The sequence below is a fragment of the Haemorhous mexicanus genome, chromosome 2 (genome assembly GCF_027477595.1).
Source record: "Haemorhous mexicanus isolate bHaeMex1 chromosome 2, bHaeMex1.pri, whole genome shotgun sequence".
NCBI lineage: Eukaryota > Metazoa > Chordata > Aves > Passeriformes > Fringillidae > Haemorhous > Haemorhous mexicanus.
Window position 1 is genome coordinate 71,702,462 of NC_082342.1, and position 21,765 is coordinate 71,724,226.

The 21,765-nt window shown below is 41.5% G+C and overlaps 1 protein-coding gene across 3 annotated transcripts in view; it reads left to right on the top strand.

The window, feature by feature from the left end:
• Positions 1-1,583: 1,583 nt before the first annotated feature.
• LMO7 (LIM domain 7) overlaps positions 1,584-21,765 on the top strand; it is a 132,117-nt gene continuing 111,935 nt past the window's right edge. Inside the window, exon 1 of one of the 3 annotated variants that reach the window (XM_059839159.1) lies at positions 1,584-1,717. In XM_059839159.1, the coding sequence (XP_059695142.1) occupies positions 1,649-1,717 (69 nt within the window). In that variant the 5' untranslated portion in view covers positions 1,584-1,648. The remainder of the gene's footprint in view (positions 1,718-21,765) is intronic. The other 2 variants (XM_059839156.1, XM_059839158.1) reach the window with 2 other exon arrangements.

Consider the following 21,765-nt stretch of genomic DNA (forward strand, 5'->3'; position numbering starts at 1 on the left):
GATATGTTCTGCCATGGGCTGTAAAAGCAAAAGATGTGTGCAGCAACTCAGTTTTACTTACAGAGAAGACATGGAAAGAAAAAATACTATAAAAATTTCAAGTAGGAAAAGGTCTTAGAATCGTGAAGGTTGGAAAACACCTCTAAAATCATCAAGCAAAATGTTAAACTAACATTGCCACATTCACCACTAAACCATGTTCCCAAGTACCACATGCACACATTTTGAGCACTTCCAGGGATGGTGATGCCCCTACATCCCTGGGCAGCTTATGCCAATGCCTGACCGTGCTTGCATTGAAGAAGTGTATCCTTATATCCCATCTAAACCTCCTCTGGTGCAACTTGAGGCCATTTCCTCTTGTCCTGTTCTTTTTACCTGGGAGAAGAGATTGAGCTCCACCTCGCCACAGCCTCCTTTTCAGGCAGGAATAGAGAGCTTAAATACTATGTCAAAATGAAATCTAGTACTCCGAAAATCCCAAATTAACCAAAGCCAAAACACAACAATCTAATGCTGTGGATTAGTATTATAGAAAATGGCTTTTTCCCCTGATACTTAACTTTTCTCCTTAGCACTTGCCCATCTCTATTGAAAAAAAGGATTTCACTGTGTTCAGCCAGCAAACCATCTCCCTCCTACCTCCCGTGCTTCTGTTTGCGGCAGCACAGCGTGATCCCAACCTGCCCCACATTTGTGGTCACCGTAGCGGGCAGAGCTCAGCGCAGCTGAGCCCAGGTCCACGGTGGAGCCGTGCTGAGACCGGGCTTTAGCTCTGTGCATTGGCTAGCCTGTGGAATTGAGGAGTCGCAAAAATGTGTTGCAGTGAGCCGGGCACAGGGACACGAATGAGCCAGAGCAATGGAAACTAGTGTGGGAAGTGGGAACTAAACCAGAGTTGATGCCAGCGGGGCTGGGGAAGCATGGAAGCCGAGCCGTGCGGCTCCAGCTCAGCCATGGCATCTCCGCCTCGGTCACTTTGTCGAAAAAGCGCTCGAAACAGAGTGCGGGTCTCTCATGCCTCCCGTAGCTGAGGAAAAGGCTCCTAACTTCGTCCCCAGACGGGACAACGCTGCAAAGCGTGGAGCAGCTTCCCCGGGATCGCGGCGCTGCCTGTGGTTGCCCGGGGAAGCCCCATCGGTGCGGAGGTGAGGGAGGCGGCCCGGGCTCCCGAGGCTCCCGCGGCCCCGCCGGAGGGAGGGAGGCGGCGGCGCGCTGGGCAGTCCCGGCCGGGCGGGGCGGCAGGTGGCGGGGGCCGGGGCGGCGGGGCCGGCCCTGAAAGGTGCGATTGTCCCCAGCTATTCCTGGTATGCGCCGGGGCGGGAGCCGCCGGGGGCGGCCTCCACCGGCCGGGAGCGCGAGGGGCGCCGCGTCCCGGCGGGAGGGAGCCGCCAGGGCCGCGGGGGCGCGGCCCCTCCCGGGCGTCCGGCTGCCCCGGGGGTCCCGGCGCTGCCACACGGCCCGCGGCTCTTCGGATTCCTGCGGCCGCGGAGCGCCAGCGAGCTCCCGGGAGGGGGAGTTCCGCGGGGAGGAGGCGGAGGGGGAGGAGACGGCGCGGGCAGCGTTAAAAGGAGGCAGCTGAATGACAGCGGCTGCCGCCGCGCCCCCGCCCCGCCGAACACCGGCCGCCCCCCGCTCGCTTCTGGCCATGGACGGGAGAGAGGACGCGGAGTACGACTTCCAGGCGGCGTTCGCCGAAGCCCGGCGGTGGCTGGAGGTGAGGCGTCTCTCGGTGCTGCTGGGCGCCAGCCCCTCATTACCCCGGTGCCTGCCCGGGGCCGGGGTCCCGCTGCAGCCCCCGCACGGCGGAACGCGCAGCGCGCTCCCGCGGGGCTGCCCCGCCGGCCGGCAGCAGCTCCCGGGACGCGGCTCCAAACCTGGATTCTTTGTGGGCAGCTGCGGACTGCTATTTTTAGAAAGTATCGTGGCAACTTGCAGAAATCTGTGCAGTATCGCCACCGCCCCCTCCTCGCAATCCAAATTAAAGGCTGGCTTGGTTGCCCTCCTGTCGTTAAGGCTTATAATTTCTTGCCATCTTGTAAATTACTTCTGTAGCGCTTGCTTCGAGACAGTCTGAATTAAAGACACTCCTTCCTGTCTCGAAAGAGTTCAGGACAGAGAGTAACCTGAAATTAAAACTCATTTTCTTCTCTCCTATTTTTAAACATGATTGTCTGACTGCACACAGCGCTTGACGTAAATATCCATGTTTCTGTATGATTACCCCGAGTCACAGCGGTGCGGTACGTGCTAAAGCGTGGGGAGAGAGGTTGTTCCTGGATGTACCTGCGTATGACCAGGGCAGCATCGGCTGAACGAGAGAGGCTGATGGCTTGGAAGCTGAGAAATGTTAGGAATACTGAACAGCCTCCCTCAGAGTCGTGGTGTGCTTTTAAAGAGATTGCTAGTTTAGATGTATTTTAACTTATTTCTTTGTCCTTAGCCACTTAAGATGAAACTTAGTGTTGTCAGAACCACTATCGCAGTAACTTTGGGAGGAGGAAATATTAAAAAAAAAGACGTTTGTTACTTTTTACCCCTCTTCTTTACAAGCTTGTCAAGACCTGAGTTCAGGTTTCTTTGTTTCCTCTGTAAAACAATGACATCTAGTGCTTAAAATTTATTGAGAATGTTGAACTGAGCGCACCAAAGGCAAGGGTATTGTAAATGACCTCCACAAGCGTCAGTTTTATGTCCTCTGTGAATGTAGGTAATTACAGCAGTCCTGGCTTCCCCATGTGTCAATTTTGTAAGAGCTAGCTGTGAGTTTAAGTAATTAAAGCATTCCTCTCTCAGGTATACCTTTCTTGCATTGCTTTCTTTAAATTGGCAAAGCTTACTTTAAAAAGCTTCATTAAGGTGATGTAATGTTGACTTTGAAAATCCTATTTTAAGGTGCTGGGGAATTGTTTTAATTATTATTAGATTTCATATGATACTGGCTAATTGTACCATTCCTACTGAAGGTTTTATATCTTTGCCTGCCAGCAGCATGTGGGACCTCTAGCAAAGTTGTGTATGTAGTGTGCACTGTTTGTGTAGGGGGAAAAAACATATGCTCAGCTTCCCCTTTGCCCAGTCTAATTTGTGTGGCTATCCCTTGATATGTGAAAGCTGTTCTTATTTTAAAGTAACTTTTAAACTTACCCCTTGGAGAAACATTTTACTGTAAAGAGAGCAACTTGCAAACCTTAAGGTATTGATAAACAGGATGCTAGGAATTCCATAATGTTAAAGGAAGATGTAAATATTTATTTCCCTATGAAATGAGGTTTGTGTTTCAGGAGAATTGTTGTGTTTCTCTGCTCTTTACATACAGATGGATTTAAAAGCCAAGACTAACCATTTCCGTTGTTGTATGGAAGAGTAATGATATTTTTAGGGTAATGAGGCATGTCCCAAGGTTTTGTGAGTCTTGGTAAAACAAAGTGGTGTATACATGACAGTGAAACTTGGTGAGTCCTAATGATTAAACAATTCGTTTTGAAGATGAGGCAGATTTTCAAATATTTATGAACTTGAACTTCTGATGTTTTGGTAAGGTTTTGTGTACCAGCTTCTCCCTAACATTAGAGGAGATGAAAGCATACAGACACTAGCTACTATGTATTTAAGGGAACAAGCCAAAATATCTTTGTAAACTGTTACTCTTTCCCTTTGCTAATGAAAGCTTTGTTAACATATTTCTGTATTTCAATAGAGAATTTTATGGACTCTGATACTTAAAAAAAACCCCTCCAACCTTGAAGCTGAGGGCTTTTTAGTAACAGGAATGAGCAGCTGTATTTGTCAGATCCCAAGAGAAGTAAAAAATACCCCAAAACCATGAAAAAATGTTACCCTGTATTTTTTTGAAGTTTTTGTGAGAGAAACCTGTGTCCTGGTCAGGTTCCTTTTCTGCCTGTTCCCAGCTGAATTCTCCATGCTGTAGGACAGCCACTGGCTCATGGGACCTCAAATATTTGTTCCTAGTTCTTATGCTACCAAAAAACCCCCCAAAACTTAATAAACCCCAAGCCCCCCCCCCCCCCCCACCCTGCAACCTCAACCTCCAAACAACCCAAACCAAAAAAGCACAAGAGCTTGACTAAGAATAATAACAAGAAAAAATTGCATCTGATATCTGGTGTTACTTAAAGAAAGACTTTGTTCTTTAATTCAGGTTCATGTTGAGACATATTTTATGATAATGCAGACAAGGAATGTCTGAAGCCTTCACAGTGCAAAGACCTCTTAAAGTGTGGTCCCCAACCTCTTGTGTTTCATGTGTTGGGAGCTGGGAGGGGATATTGCTTGTTACAAGAGTTGTAGTCACTGGGGGAGCTGCATGTTGAGGATGTCTACTTCTTTGGGGGAAAGAATGGTCATTTTCTGTGCAAAACTCAAGCTCCTCTCAGGTGTCCTTTCTACAGAAGTCAGCACTGTTTAGTGGTGTTGGCTTCTTGCATCTGAGACTTGAGGCACTGCGTGAGCTCTGCCTGGAGCAAGTGGTGCCTATCAAACTCACCCAGCCTTCACTTGGTGCCTAAGCTGGGCAGATGGTGCATGCTGAGAATAAAACATTGGAATACCATGACTTGGCAATAGTTTCTCAAAGAAGCGAAGACCAAGGAGAGACCTCATCACAGTCTCCAACTTCCTCATGAGGGGAAACGGAGGGCAGTCACTGATTTCTCTCTAGTGACTAGTGATGGGACCCCAGAGAATACCATGGAGTTGTGTCAGGAAGGTTTAGGCTGGATATCAGGAAAAAGTTTTTCACCCAAAGGTGGCTGGACACTGGAACAGGCTCCCCAGGGAAGTAGTCACAGCACCAAGCTTGGCAGAGTTCAAGAAATGTTGGGACAATACTCTCAGGCACATAGTGTGACTCTTGAAGCTGTCCTGTTGCTGTCAGGAGTTGGACTTAATCCTTGTGGGTCCCTTCCAGCTCAGGATTTTCTCTCATTCTATGAAAGGTAGAGCTTGTTTGCCAAAGCTAGAAATAGCTGGGTTAAATTGTTTTACTGTGTTCTGTTCCATATTATAACTTCAGCAAGCCAAAAGCTGTTCCTCCAAACCAAAGCATTCTTCCCCCAGCTATTAAATATCCCAGACTGCCGAGTCTGTTTTCCTGCTTCAAGATGTGGGAGGGCAGTCTGCCTCTCCCTCTCTGCAATCCACCACCAAGTTCACCCTTGTGAATGAAGGGGAGACACAGTGCATCTCCCCCAACACATGCTTCACTGTTTTAGGAGTGATGCCCCTTGAAGAGTTTGAGAGGAAAGAAGTCTATGCTGTTTTCTTGTAAAATGTCTCAGCTTCTAAATCTACTTCTGTGTTTTAAACAAATTCTAATATTCTGGTAAATGTCTATGGTTTGAAATTGTTTGCTAAAGCAACTTGAAACCTGACCCACAAAGTCTGTAAATCTTTAGTTAAAGTGCCTTGAGGCAAATAACACTTGAATTTTTTTCCCCCTGAAGTAGTCAAATGTACAGATCCAGTCTGTGGAGGGTGGCCAGGGAGCGTGTGCCTGAATGAATTGTTGGAGTGAAGCAGCAAAGCTGTAGGAAAGCATGTGGAGCAACTTCAACAAATCCACTGAAGTGAAAAATGGGTGTTCAGCCAAGTAACTATTAATATTGCAAATTTTTACAGCTCTTCTTGTGAGCTGAATTTCTTTCTCTAATAAATCCTATGGAGTTGTAAGTCTGTTATTCTGAGAGGTACTAATCTCATCAGAGTGTGTTGAGAGTGTCAGGACCCTGAAATCCTGGAATTGTTCCTCACGCAGGGACACTGCTGGAGAAGTTCTTCCTGTTGCTAAGACTACCCAGTGATGATGGAGAGAGCTGTTTCACCATGAAGATTTTTATAGCAAGATAAGGTTTTCATCGATTTTAATAGGCAGTGTTAGCAGAAGGAAGCCCAGCATCTGGATGGCAACTAAAGCTACTCCTCTCTGTCATGACCATTAAATAGATAGTGAAATTGCTTAATTGTTTATTTTGAATGCTGGTGTGTATTGGCAGCTGCATGCAGTATTGCATTACAGTGGATGTTGGAAATTATTTAGGGCCTTTTTTCCCTTCTTTTTCCAGGAGAAAACAAGTTTATATATATGTGTGTGCACCCCTGCCCCCCTCTCAAACCTACTCAGAAGATTGAAAAAGCAGATTTGCAAAGTAACTTGGTAGAAGAGTCTGCTTGAGGATAAAACTTTAGAATCAGGACAACTTATTGAAATCTTTTGGTTTGGACCAACAGGACAGCAATCAAATTCAGGGAATGGTCTCTGACATGTGGTCACCAAATGTTTCTTTTTTTCAAAGCTGTTTGGAGTTTGCATTTCTCCTGTATATTTTTATGGCTTCTGCAAATGCAGCTAGAGGTCTAGCAGTGATGTTTTCCCTGCATTTGCATAGAGATCTTACCTCAGTGATTATTTTGTTTTGATTCTCCCCCAAGCATGAATCTAATGCATACAGTCTGGTATGGGAAGAATAACTGGGGAGATAGAAGACTAATTTCACTGTTCAAATCCTCTTCTTGTAGGTACTTTTGTTTAAGTTGAACGACTCAGGATGAAAAAAAATGTTTTTCTTGGTTCTGGATCATGTACTCCTGGATAGTCTGTGGAGAGCCAGTCAGTATCCTGAATAGTGCTAGAATAAAAGATGTGTGAATGAGAAGGCAAAATCTATATATTCTGTTCCCTAAACCATGTTTAATACTGGGTAATTCTGTCAAGTCATAAAACCTGGGTGGGCTGGTTTCTGGAGAACCTCTTACAGCACAGCTGCCAAAGTCCTGGCTCATGTTTACATAAGGGGTGTATTTAACCCTGCTTTAGGTGGATGCATCAATGTTTTATTACTGTGTGTATATTCCTGGCAATGAGTATTTAGTGGAATAAATATAAGTGTATCTAGTTGATGTATAAATAATAATTGATGTATAAATGTACATGTTGTGAAGTAAATACTGTGGGAATTTTAATCCTGGAAATAATATTCTCTCAACTGCCTGCAGACTATGGAAGTGCTGTGGTAAAATGACGTATAATAGGGCTAGGAACAATGTGTTAGAGAGAGAGGGTGACAGTAATGCCCTTTGATCTGGCTGAACGCTTTTTCCTCTGTTTCTTTGTCCCCTTGCTTCCAGATCTCAGGAAAGGTGTCTGTAATATGTTTGAGAGACAAATGGAACTAATTTTTGCTTGAGAGTAAAATCTATTTCCTGCTTTCTGCAAGGTGGGTTTATATATTTTCAAGTCTATATTTGGAAATTCTCAGGGATAATCAAAAGTCTGTCTTCACATAGTCTTGTGTGATGGACATGCATAGCTTTGAGCTGAGTTCACAATGTAGTTTCCTTTATGAAGTTTCTCTTTGTAGTTTTGAGCGTTATATTAAAATTTTGCATGAAAGCAGCATCTGCAGGCACTTTGAGAAAGAATTAACTTGTTGACTGTAGAAGTGGGTATTTCTTCTATACTGGGGAAATGCATTGCAGCTTAAGGGGAACTGCAGACAGTTCTGACCAGGCTTTTGTTTTCTTCCAGTCTGTATTTTGTGGTTAGCAACTAGAGTTAGTTGAGGCATTACTTTTGTTGTTTTTTCTCCTGTCCTTTTGTTTGTTTTTTTGAACTGTGTCCTGATCCTTTCTGCAGTTTTGTGGGGTCAAGCTTTTTTTTCTTTGCCCATAGTTTAGGGAGAAGGTGAGATGATAATGATTTCCATGTTTAGCATGCATTGCCCCCTCCTACCACACTACTATGGACTCACTTTTATCACCTTTTCTTTGTCAGGTGCTTTTGTTGGTCTAAATTTTTAAGTTTATAATGAGCACTTGTGCGTATTATGTTAGACAGTGACCTTGCTGAGCTTTGGAAAACACTTGGGTTTTATTGTGTTGTAAGAACCAGATACATTCCAGCTGTTTCTTGTACCTACCACTCCTCCACTTTAAAGTTCCTTTATCCACTCCTGCAGGACATTTTTTTAGAAACAAAACAAACCCTGACCTTTTCTGCTTAACCAGACTAATATAACTCTTAACTATCATTTTCTAAACAGGCTTTCCAGCTACAGCAGTTTAATGAAAAACAGCATGTGCTCTCAGACCCAGTGTACTAGAAATGCTTCTGCTGGTCTAAGGTGTGCTTGACACACCTCACTTCTTATCCAAATTATATCTTGGGAGGAGTGTTTTGGTTTTGCTGTTTTTCACATTTCTGAATGCTGTCAATCCAAGTCAAAATCTAACTTTGAAGGAATGTACTGAATAAGTTACTTTAAAATAGGTTCTGTTGCTCTGCATACTGTGAGCTTCTGCAAGGTGCTGTGAATTTAGCATTTATTACTAGTGCTAATTTTTTATTTTTCCAATGAAAAGAAAGATGTATGGATCTGACTCATCGCATGCTAGCTTCCAATTGGATACTTAGCTATAAACTTTCATTTGTGTTTTATTGAATAGAGAAACCTAATTTGAACAGTGTTTTCCATTCGTAGTACAAAACATCTGGGATTATCTTGGAAGGGCATGAAGATTATAAGACTTGCTTTATAATTTTGCCAGTGTTGGCGCACGTTGTGCAAATGTTGGCACATTTTTTTGGTACCAGCTCATGTGAAAGTTCTCAGTTTTGTTTCTGGATGTGATTCAGCTTTCAGTTGTTACTATTAGAAAAGAACACAATATACTAACTTTGGGAAATAGTTATTACTGTGTTGGCCAAAAAAGTCGAAATCCTTGTAATGTATCACAGATTTAAAGGAGTTAGTGTAGCTGAGATCAGTTCAGCTAGCACAAACAGTGAAATCTGTTGTTTGGGCCAAGCTGTCCTCCTCCAGTAGATCCCACGACAATGTGGTTTTGTGTTAGTGCTGAGATGTTATCCCAGCAGGGTGTCATTGAAACTCCCGTGCTTGGCCTGTGCTTCTCCTGCCTCCTTTTGCTGTGTCAGTGGCGTTTGTCTGATGCTCTGGTGAGTTGGCTCAGGGGAAAATCAGAGTGTTTTGGTATTTGCTTGGCTCCTGAAAGGTAAGAAGGACACCAGTGCTCCAGCCAGGGAAGAGGTAGTGTTGATGGAGGTCGCCTTTTGGCAGCAGCTCGCTGTTGGGCTGCATCTGACTAGGGGGATGAAGAGAGGCAGATGCCTGAACTCAGACAAGCCATCTCTTTCCCTGGAGGTTTCTCAAGTCACCTGCTTCTGCCCATTGCTTGGCTCTCTTCCTTACATGACTCAGGAGCTGTTTGCTAGGTGCCCAGGGTCAAGGTATAAGCTAGACACCTGGATTAGGAGGCTGGCTTCTAGCCATAAATAACTTCTTCAGGATGAATTTCATAAGGTTTATAAATACAGTTGGAGCTGTTTTAAATAGAAACTCTGCCAGGAGTTTCTGAGCCAAAGCATTTGATATGCTTATGCACTGACTTCTACTATGGAAGAAGCAGTCCTTGTGTCCCACTGAGGCTGTGTTGGCTGGGAGATGGTCCTTCAGAGGTATGCGGATATCTCGCTCAGAAGTTCTGCAGTCCTCATCACCTGCCCTTCACAGGGGCAATCTAATCCCAAAACCCATTTCCAGTGTTATTTGTAAATTCTTTCCTGGAATTGCTTTATTGACCCTGCTATTTGTTATTTGTTTATTACTTTTTCTTTCAGGAAGGAATTGAGAAGTCTAGCTTCTGGAGTTTGATCTGAGATTTTCTGTGTGGTCAAATGACCACGTCAGCTAATAAATCAAGATGTGGTAAAGAGCAGAAACAAGTGTGGGATGTTTTTCTTTTTACTTTAAGGAAGTGGATGAAAAACCAGCCAGTACACCATGGGGCTCCAACATGCCTTTTGTGCAGCTGGTGTCAGAATTTGGGGATGCTGGAAGAGGTGGATGGGTGCACCGTGTCAAGTTTTTCTGCCAGTTGTAACCACATAGCCTGGGTCAGTCATGGCAGTACTGTGCCATTTGCTGATGCCTCCAAAAACAAGTATCCTATTTCTGTTAGATAGTATCTGTTTGGCATTGAAAGAAGCAGAATGCTAGGCTTGATGACCTTTAAAAATCTTTTCCAACTCTAATAATTCTGTGAAGCCAGATGCCAAAGTGATTGTGGAGGAGTTAAAAATAAAGATCCAGTTTTGACACTAGAGAATTGGAGGAGTTTTGTAGCATTACCTGTTGCGCTGCCTTGAAATGCTTCTTTGGAAACTATTTAAGATTAGGTGAAGCAGGGGACAAAGGCATTACTACATTTTTGCTCTAGGAAAAAACTTTTCTTCCTTGTGTCACCATGCTGTTTGCCTAAACAGTGCCCTTGGCACTTGATGCACCTGAAAATGTAATCCTAAATGAAAAAGGGCCAGACATTTGGTTGCAGGTTCTTTTGCAAATATCAGGGGTTGTAAAAAATTGACGTTGACTGTCTTAACGAACTACAAGGGTCTCACCTTGGTCTATATATGTGTATGGGGGGGGTGGTTTTGGTTTGGTTTTTTTTAAATGTCAGGTGGGCATCTTCATTGTGAGTTCTCAATGTTCAATAAAAGGCTGCTTGTAGTTGATCTTATTCAGACTGAATGGAAATGGAGTGAGGATGAAGGTGTGAGCTCCAGGTACAGATGGATATCTTTCACAGACATTTGCCTGATGCTGTGGAGGCAAAAAAAATCTCTGATATAATAAACATCAACTTGATGATTATTCAAGAGGGTATTGCTTCACAGCTACAAGTCTTACGTGTGGATGAAGTTTTCAAAGCCAAATCCTCATTAAAATGCACAGACTGGGTTGCTCACTAATGACCCAGCTTTCATGTGTCTGATAAAATCCCAGAGTCCTCTGTGACTTTGGGGTAGGTCTGGCAAAGTGATCTCAGACTCCAGGAAGGTCTGCATGTCAGGTGTCAGTGGAATAGGGCTGGGAGCTGTGCACTCTGAAGAAATGATAGAGAAGAGAGGCTTGGAAAGGGACAAGGAGAAATGTGCACCTGAAGTTATTTGTAAATAACTACTTTTTCCTTCATTAATTTCTTACCTTGTAAGTATTTAAATTGTGAAATTTCATAGAATGTGCCAACTTTTTCAGTCTTTTATTTTTGGGTTTTTTGCATTTGTTTTGCATTTAGCCATTTAAAAGATTGGGGGAATGCAGTCTCAGACTAGTCTAAATTTCTGAATGTGTTACTACACTTATTTTAATTTTTTCACATATTTAAAAATTAGTATCTCATCTGCTTTACTTACCATGGAACACGGAAGCCTATTGTTATACCTGACTGAAAAATGCTTATATGTTCATGCTTACGGTTCCTTTTTTGTTTTCTTCTCTTTCTTACCTCCACAGCTAAGAATTCTAAAATAGTTTGGGTTTTTTTTTTCTTTACTGTGGCAACTAAAATCTTATGTAATTCCATTATCCAGTGGAATCTTTAACCTTTCCTTGTGAAAACTCTCTTCCTTTGGAAATGACAGTAAAAATGCGAATGCTCTTTCCCTAAACATATTTAGATATACCGTAGTTAAGGAAGATAACGCTGTTAAACCTTGGGTGATTCTCCGTGCAATGATTAATTTTTTGTCAGAGCACAGGATATTGACCATGCACATTTCAGCACCAGGGTTTGGTGTGTGCATGCAGGCAGGCCTCTTGCAAGACCCAAGCTGCCTGGCTGTGGCAGTGAAGCGGACGGCTGGAGCAGCGGCTCCCGGCAGCGCCGCAGATGTGGCCGGGAAGCTGGCAGCAGTTGTTTCCTGTGTCGGGTGTTGTGATGGCTTAGATGCAATCCAGCCATGCACATTTCCAGTGGTGACTCATCTGATTATTTTCTCTTCCCTCTGTGATTAGCTGAGGAGGTAGGATAGAGGAAGATGTCTCTCTGGAGGTGGAAGACTTCTCTATCACGCTACATTTCCAATATGGGGGAATGAGGAAAGGATATTGGTGTGTATTGGCTGTTTATAAAGGTATGCCAGCCTTCCTCACCCTCCTTTTATTTTGTGTTGCTTCCTTAGAGTGTTATCCCTAATCCAGCTGTGCTGTGGCTGTAGCTTGGCCATGTCTTACCTTTATTTTTGCACTGTTCTGGAGTATGGGAATCATACACAGTATGGAATCTTGTGCACACTTAGCTGAACTCACACTGCTCCTGGGGGCAGGATGTGGAGATGAAATCTGGATCTCCAGGTTCTTCTCATCTCAACCTCAGTGTTTCTATACTCAAGTAAAGAAGTGCATGTGTCTTTTCTTTTTTTTTTCCTGAAGGCAGGAAATACGTATTTCCATTTGGGCAGGGGCACTTTTCTGCAGACTGCTAGTGCAGGCAGATGTGAAGTGCACCGCTATTACCAGTTTTTTAATCTACCAATGCATACAATATTGTTAGGTTGCATGTAGTGGTACTAAGTTTTGACAGAGATGAAAATTGAGACTTCTACATGCTTTGACTGTGTCTGCCTACCTGATGTAGGCTGGAAATTGGAAGCAGCATGGCTGCTGTCACACAGAAGTCCTTGTGAGCTAGGATAGGTCAGGCAAGAATACCCACAGCATTATGCAATATAAATATCCTTTGAGATTAGATTGCTATGCATTAATTGCAGCCAGACATAGCTCATTGTTCCTTCATCTAAAGAGCCTGGATCTTGCTCACTTTTTTTTATGTTTTGTGAGAGAAGATTTGAAGTATGAAACCTGCTTCAGTGCTTTTATCTGTCAGGAAGACCTGTTTACCAAAGTACTAGTACATAGGTGCCTCAGCTGTTGTAAAAATACAATGGCTCTTCATCCTTTCAAGAGCTTTATAGTCTTAGTTAGAGAATCATCATCCTTATCATGAGAAGTGTCTGTTGGAAAAGCTGTTCTTGAGAAAGCTGCTTCAAACCTGTTCATGTGTAGAGATTTGTAGATTTCATATGCCCTTTCCTTTAATGGATGTTAATGCCATAATATAAGAATTAAAGTCTCTGTGTAAATGTTAGTGTTATATATCTCCTCCTGTCTACTTCTAAAGTGTTTTTAATCCTGGGACTTGGAAGGGAAATAGGAACATAAGGGACATGCAGCTAAAAATCTATCCCATGCCTGGGACCACTCTGATAGACAGTGTGGTGTATTGGCAATCTTTGTGTACAAGAAGGAAGATTTGGGGGATTGGATGTTATGGTAACTCCAGCAATCAAATACTGAACACAGCTGCCCATTACATGCATGATGGTGTTGTGCTCCTCAACTTAGAAGTTTTGGTCACCTTCTCAGCTTCCACCAGCAGCTCCTGTTTACTGGCTCTGTTTAAATGAGATGGTAATGATGCTCTCTGGTTTTCTGCTAAGAAAAATCTGGTTTTGATATTGAATTCTGAGCTGTGGGTTTTTTGGGAGGTGCTTGGAAGTAGGCATGAGGTTTCAGTATGAACTAAAAGGTCAATTTTTTCCTGGTTATAAGTTCCAGGACACTTTCTACTTTACAGTGAATTTGACCAGGATCTGTTGCAGTAGCTCCCAGTGGTCACTAAAACATTGCCTCTGCTGTTGTTATTTCATTGTTACGTGGAATTTAAGTGACGTGGTTCAGAATATTTGCATAGTGCACTTCTCTGTATTTAACTTTTTAGCATAATTAGGCTACAGCACTGTCACAAGAACACAGTTTTGGTAATGTGGGATCTTTAATGACCTCTGGAACATTACATAAGTCATAGCTGTCAGGCTGCAGTTGTGAAAAAATCTCTGAAGCAATGGCTAGTTTCAGGGAGAGAGTTCAGCAGTCAGAAAATTGGTATAATGCTATTTTTGGCCTTAAAACCCTTTGCTTCTATTAATATTTTAGGGTCAGTGGGAGCTTGCTGATGATGCTTGTTGCAGATATCACATGCTGCAGTCACAGATGATGGGGAAACTGCTGCATAGAGCAAATGAGCAGCTCATGTTCTCCCTCTGCATAGATTCATTACTGGAACCAAGTTACATATATGCAGTCTGGAAATACTAGAGGTCTTTGATCTTTAAAACTTAATGTTTGAAAATGTAAATGATGAGCTCCTTTTGATCTGCTTCTTAAATTAAATGGTAATTGTGAAAATTACATTTGGCAGTTTTCCACTTAAGGGCTTGTACTTCTCATTTCACACTATGTTAATTTTAAGCTGTATGTCCTTGCTGGTTTTCTGTCAGTGAATTCTGGTAAGGGGGTGATCCTTGTGTTTCTGCATGGCTTAATTATCAGCAGCATGTGTATTTGGTGCTACTGTTTTAACATGCAATTCCTCTAAACCCAGATGCCAGGGATTGCCAGTTCTGCCTGTATGTCCACAACTAGGGCAATGGGAATCACTGAGGCTGAGCAGGAGAACACTGTGAGAGTTTGAGCTGTGTGAGCCCAGGATGGAGGCCCTGGCTTGTTCACCTCAGGTGTCAGGAAATGCTTGGGCACGTGCTCCACTGCAGTCTGGTGATGGGTCCTCACAAACATCTGCTGATAGCAAAGCAGCAGAGGCTTTTTATCTGTGTGCTTCTGTGCTCCTGGACTACTTGCCTTTCCAAATTACTGGCATCATCTAATCAAAAAACTACTGGTTAATTTAGGGCTCCTAAAATGTTGATGAGGCTCATGCAAAGCTCAGTCTTTTCCTTACATCAGCTTTCTAGTGTGTAGAGGATTTGTCTCTTATTTACCATAAATGATGATAAAGACCTCTCTGTCTTTGTCCTGTTTTCTTATGAAAGGGGCCTTTGAAGTCTGAGGGCCACATCAAACTGCAGCAAGTAACTTACAAGTTTATTCAGAAACTTATCCCTGTAATAGGTTCTTTTAAACTCCTGTTGGTTTAAAGCCAACTCAAAATCAGCTGCTGAACTGAAATGAAGTTTCTAATTACCCCCTTAGCAAAATCACTTTGTGTACTTTTAAATTATTAATATTTGTTTCACTCTGCAGAGATTAAATTTGTGGGGGAGAAGGTTCAAGGTTGTTAGTACTGAATGTCTGCCACAACTTTAAGATGTATTCATGGCTGGAGGAGGTTTTCTGTGGGTTTCTGTTTTATTGGGTCTTTTTAGGAGGAGGTAAAGATTCTTTCAGATCCTAAACAGTCTGTGGAGTGAGGTTTTCTGTTTTGAATATCATCATGTGGACCTTCTGCTGTAACTAAGGCTGCAGTCCTCAGATTTGTCTTGCTTTCCATCTCCTGTTGATTAGCTTTAGGGATGTTTGCATTGAGTTCAGCATCATGCTGAATTAGCATATTGCTGATTTTGCTGATTTCTGTTTGTCTGTGTGCTGGCAGATTGGAGCATTCATCTCCAGGAATTTGCATAGGATGTTAAACAATCTGAGTGCTTTAGTGGCGCCCATCAGAGTGAGGAAATTGCCCTGCTGAGGTGAACAGGAACATTGCAACTCAGACCTGCTACAGCAGCCTGCCTATGAATTTGAATTTTTTCTTTTAAGCCCAAAATAGAGAGAAAATATTTCCAAGTGGTGATAAAAACAGTTGCCAGGGAAAGTAAATTTTAAGTATCTTTCTGAGGTTATGGAAAGCATTTACCTTGTGTTTGTGCTTCAGAGTAACCTTTCCTTATTCATTTTTTTTAGGAAATAATGACTTACAAAACCTTCCAGATAAGTTTTCAAAATAAAAATGAGTGCTCATATTTTTTTTTGAGTTGGAAATTGGATGCTTAAATTTTACCTCTCTTTGTTGAGGTGTGGAGGATTTGGGACCATACTTTTTCAAAATTTCTGTCTCCTAAAATGTTGCTTTGGCTTCTGCAACATTTTAGGTAAGGAAGACTTGTAGAATTATTAAACTCCTTTCCCCCTCCCCCATCCCCATTTCACTTTTCCATGTGAATTTAAATTATCTGATTGAAATATTTGTGTGGGAAGCACAGGGTGCAAAAGAGGCCTTCTATCCCTTCCTGCTGTTAGGACAGAGACCCCCACCAGAGACAGCTGCCTAGGAGTGGGACTGTGCAGCCTGTGCAGCACCATTTTAAAGAGTATTTTCAAATATCATGTGATGCTAAACTTTTTGTTTTCATTGTTCCTTTGTAGTAATTAAACTAATTTGAGGTCTAATTAAAGCGAGTCAGTAATTAAAGCAAAGAATATTTGAAGTCCAGATTTTTTTTCTAAAACTTGAAGAGCTTGAAACAAGTGAATTCCATAGGTGCCTAAGAGCAGAAAACTTGTATTTCTGGTGAATGATGTAGCCAGTTTTAAACCTCCTTCACTGTTCCTTTAAGGCTAGCTCAGAAGTAAATAAAATAAAATAGAAGACCTTAAGCTTCAGACCAAAGCTTTGATTTTGAATGAATTGCTCAGGATGAAAAAAGAAGAGGTGGGTGTGTTCTGTTTCATGGAATTTAAAAAACAAACAAACACAAAGTAGTGTCTGCAGCCAGGAGAGCTTCTTTCCTGGAGCCAGACATTCATAAACATTCTGGAGGTCTTCACTTGACCCAATGTAATTTCATTTTTAGCCCTGTTTGTGGGGGGTCTCACAGCTTCTGCGGAGTGGAAGGTTTTTCTAGAGACCAGAGCTACAGAGCTGCTGTGGCTCTGTAACCCTTAGTGCAGCTTCTGTGTCAGAGCACAAGAGCCAAGGGCTTGCTGTTTCCTGTAAAACTCGGTAGGAACAGGATCCTGACAGGACAAGTGTCCTTCCTTTTTAAGGTGTGAGGATCCCATTCCTCTTGTAACCAGAAAAATAGATAGTTAAACAGCACTATGCCTAGTTGTATTCTTCTTGCCCCCCCCCTCCTACTGACACTGTAGGAAAAGGTTTGACAGTGACATCTCAAGCTAAACTGGCTCCTCAGGGGCTTGGTTACCAGCAGAAATGTAGGTACTTGTTTGAAATCTTAGGAAACTGAAAGGGCCAAGATTAAGGCTTACAGAAAAATAAAGTTGTTCTTATATGATATGTACCTACAGGAAGCCATCAGATGTCCTTCTCAATTTTATGATAAATAATGTATGCTGGGGTTTGGCATTAGATCTTAAATGGTGTTTAAATTAAACGCTCATGGTTGGATAAAATGGGCTTAGACAGGCTCTACTTTGTTTTGGTGCTCTAGAGCTAATCATTTACAAATTGCTGAGCTAAGGGGCACAAATTAATGACATTCCAGCATCTTAAAATATCCCTTACTATGTCATACTGAAAAAATGTGTATTCTGTGTTCAGATGCTATGAATTTCACAGATGTTTTATTTATGTGAAACAAAATCAAGACAGAAGCTGAGTTGCTGTTTTGTGTCAGTTACTTTGTTATTCTGAACTGCAGTGTGTTTTTAAGTAGCACGGAGATCTTTATAATGTTTGCAAAATTACTTTCTAGTAAAATTCTGCAAAGAATTTTCTGCCATAGTATTTTCCCCGTGTAGCGTTTTTTAATATTTTTAATGGAGGTATGGGTATCACATGTTTACTCACAAAAAAATTCTCTGGATGTCAAAATGTTTACTTCTTAACCCAGTTTCACTTTGTGCTAAATTTTCAGATTTGTTAAAGCAACAATGTCTTCTATTGCAGAGTGTTACTTTCCAAGGATTCAGAAGAAATTTTGCAGGGATTCTCAACTTACCATTACACTGTTTATGAAGGAAATCTTTTGTTTCATAATAGGATAGTTTCAAATAATGTTGAATATATGTTTCAGAGTTGTTTTACTGTACCCCTTTGTTTTTGGCAAAATGTGTTTTGGGTAGTTACACTGTAGCCTTCTTCCTGCATGTAGGTTAGAATATTAACAAGGCTTTTGATTGTTTTGTTGGATGTTATTTAATTTTAATTTGTTTTTTCAAAGTAATTAAATGGAAGATGGGTAATTTACTTTATTGACCCCAGATCTGTCCTTTGAAATCTATTAATAAGTCTAATGCAAAGACCGACAGTGACTTTTCACAGCCATTTCTTTTGATAGAGATATGTATTAGTATGAATTTTGTACATTTTAAAGTTTGTCGTGACTACTACAAATCTTTGTCCAAACAAAACCTTGAAGAGCTACCTCTGAATGTCAAAAGCTAGTAAATCATATTTGCTTTTTTTGAGGTTCTGGTGCCAAGTGTCATTACCATGGAATATTTAGTCACCAGGCCTTGGGGCTATTTCAGTTTGCCAGGTTTCTGTGTGCTTTGCCTGAATTCAGCAGTGATGTTGCACAGAATAGCTGGAAGCAGCAGTGGAACTGGAATTATCCAGGCTTGCAGCTTTTCCAGTATATATCGGTATAGATGAAGGCAGGAGACCAAGGTGCAGCAAATGTCATGTCCCTGTTGCAGACCTGAGGCAGGGTTATGTGAGGGCTGTGCTGGGTACTCTGCCAGTGTGGGCTGGAGGGGATAGGGCAGAAATTAAAGTGGCTCTTCTCATCTTCCCACCCCCCTATTGCTCATACGCAAACATGAAAAGCACATCTTCTAGGGTTCTCTACTTTTGTCCTGTGTTTCTTCTGTTTGCACCTCTGGCAGCAAGGCTTTGTTGACGTTTGCATGTTCTTCCTTGAGGTGGCAAAAACTTGATTTTTTTTTTTAATTTTTTTTTTTAACATGTATTAGAAGTAATACCTTGAGCAGGTGGATTCATGTGCCTGTGACCAAAAGCTATGTAATGAAGTCCAGACCTGCTTTCACTTTGAATATTTCCTCCCTCAAAAAATAAAAGTTATTTTTCTTATGTGGTTTCTGGAGGTTCTTCAAAGAAAACCCTGCTATGGTTGTAACTATTCTTTCCACAGGTACCTGCCTTATTCCCACATCACTCTGGCATTGCAGGAGCCCTCTGTCCTTCAGAGCTTGTAGGTCAGTCATTTTTACTAGCTCAAAACATCTTCCATCAAGGAAAGGGAAACCAGATTTTTTAATTTGTTATCTGACTATGATGTAGACTCTGTGGAAGTGTAGAAAGTGCCAGTGGTGCATAGGCATCCTCAGCACCAGTACCCTGCTCTCTCCCTTTTCTGCAGGCATCTCCAGTGTTTCCAGGGTCACTAGAGAAGCACAGGTGGGCCATCTCTAAGCAGTGTAACACTAATAATCTTACACATAAAGACCAACCAGTTTCTTCCTCCCTACCCCAAGCAAGTGATGAGAATTAACAGACCATACAAAAGAACTGATTAAAGAATTTGTTACAGAGCATAAATTGGATGTAGCCTTCAAATTCTAGTCAGTCCTATCTCTCTGTGCATCTTCTACCACAACATTAGAGTTACAGAGCCTGGTGTTTGGGTTATATGTGGTAGTGTAAGCACCACTTAAATGTTGTGCCCTCAGAGTTGGCAGTTATCCTGATACGAATAATTAAAGGTGCTTGTGGGGGTAGTACTTGTGTCAGTCCCCTCCCCCATGTGTATACCATCTTTCTTTTCTGTTGCTTTAACTATGCCATGTCATAGTAGGTATTTCATATCATAGTAGGTTTAAATTTCTGCTTTGGCACTTAGAGGGTATGACCTAAAATAAACAATTTATTTGTAGATTTTTTTTTTGCATCTAGGTTATTGTGTGTTTTGAGCAGTTGCTGCGAATACCTAATTTCCAAAACACCACCAAAACTCTCCCTGAAACTCACTTTGTTCTCTCTTGTGCCTTAAATCATGGAGATACATACATGCTTAACTAAGAATTTTTACTGGGTTTGATACTTAGATGATGAGACTGAGTGAGTAATAAGTTCTTTTATGTAGAAATTGCATATATGGCTCAGAGAAGCTGAGGGGTCACATAGTTCATGACTGCTCTTTTGTAAAATTGAATATTCTTATACTTGGACCATTCCTGGCATATCTATCTATCTATCTATCTATCTATCTATCTATCTATCTATCTATCTATCTATCTATCTCCATTTAGTTTAACCTCTTAAAAACTCATACTTAACTTTCCTGGTTAACTTTTCCTCCCTAATGCATGACAATCTTCTTTGCTGTAAATCCATTAGTGCACGTTTTACTTTGATACATTTGGAGTATGGATCTCATCTCTTCTTTGCAGTAACTAGTCCTTGTACTGCTAAGTGTCTTTTCTTGAAGCACAATACATGAAATAGCATGACCCAAACTAAGAGCAGGACTCCTACTGCACCAATACAGACTGGTGAATAACCACTTAAAGCAGTGTCATTGCATGAAAGGGTATGATGTTGACTGACTACAAACTGACATTGTCTGTTGGAAAAAAAAAAGTTAATGTTGTTGTGAGATGTACAGGAATATCCTATTCATGTGTTTGGTTGCCCTCTTTTCAGAACAAGATTTTGTAGCCAACCCTGAATTTTTCTTGCTGAACTTCGCACCAGTGCTCCAACTTAGGACTTGAACATGGAATTTTTGTTTCATGCGATGTCTCAGGTTGAGTTTGTAAATAATGTGGTGGTTGTCCATCACCTAACTCTGTTAAGAACACACTAGAGTTATTTTAAATAACTTCTCTTGGGTCCGGTTTAGTATTTCATGTCATGGCCTTTTAATCTCCTTACCTAGATTGCATTTCCACAGTCTGCCTTTAAATAAAATAACAAAGCTTTTTTTCCAGTTGCATAACTTCTGTTAATCTACAGCACACTTGCTGCTTTTCTTGTATCAAACCAGTTTATTTGCCAAGGCAGGGCAAAAAAGTGTTTTTTCAGACCAAAGTGTTCCTCCCTTTCAAAAGTCATGTCCTTGTGTTGGTGGGGAGTCAGCAGTATTTAATACCCTTCTAGAAGCTAAAGTTGGGGAGAATAACCTAAATGTTTTTCTAATCCTTCTTCTGTTTTCTTTTCATGTCATCACATCTCAAAAGGGGATCTTTAATTTTTTTTTTCAGTCAGTGAGACCTTTCCAGCCATTTGAGTTAAGATAATTGTTAATGGCTTAGAGCGTGCTCTAGAACAGAGAAGAACATTAATTATACAAATTCTTCCAGGCTTTGCCATCTCAACACTTATACTGTCAGTGGTTGTTTTCCCAGTCCTATGCTTCTCTGAAGCATCTGCCAGCTCTTTAACTGAACATCATAACCATCTTTTGATTATCTGGTTTTTTTACTTTCATCATGCTCTGTCCTTTCTGTTTCCTGTAGTAGGACCATAGAATTTCTTCTGTGTATGTTGTCTTTAGGGTTTTTTTAACCTAAACTTGCCTGACTCTTTTTTTTTTTTTTGCTAGTTGTATGAATTTTTTTCACTTCTATTTTTGTGAATTGGTTTCTCAGACTTCCTGTTTAACCATGCTATACTTTGGTTTAGGCTATTAAATTTCTCATCATATTTTTTTGAGAGAGTACAAAATTAAACTAACGATAGTACTTTATTTTTTCTTTTCAAGGGTATTACAAAATCTGAAAGATGTTCAATCAAACTAATAAAGCCTTGAGACCACTTGTAGTATGCTGCTGGGTGGTCTTTCTACAAAGAGAGCACAACTAAGGCTTCCTCCTTATATTGTCCAAAACTCCTATATTTATTAATAAAATTTTTTGGGGGGGAAACTGAGGTGCTTTAACAAGTCTTTTTTGAAGTAGTTCCATATTTTTAAAAAGTCAGCTGTAATGTTACATCCTACAGGTCACTTGTGGTAGTGTGTATAGCTCATTGTTTACCACCCTTGCTAACAGTCTAGGTATCAGTTACTGGAGGTGCAGTAACATTTTGGGGGGTCCACCCCGGTTTGGTTTCCAGCAGATGATGGTTTTAACTGGGGCAAAGTAGAATGTGTGGGGATGTTTATTGAAGCAGGGAGTGTGTGTAAGCTAACAGGCTGTCTTGGGATGTCTGTATGGTGAGAAAAGG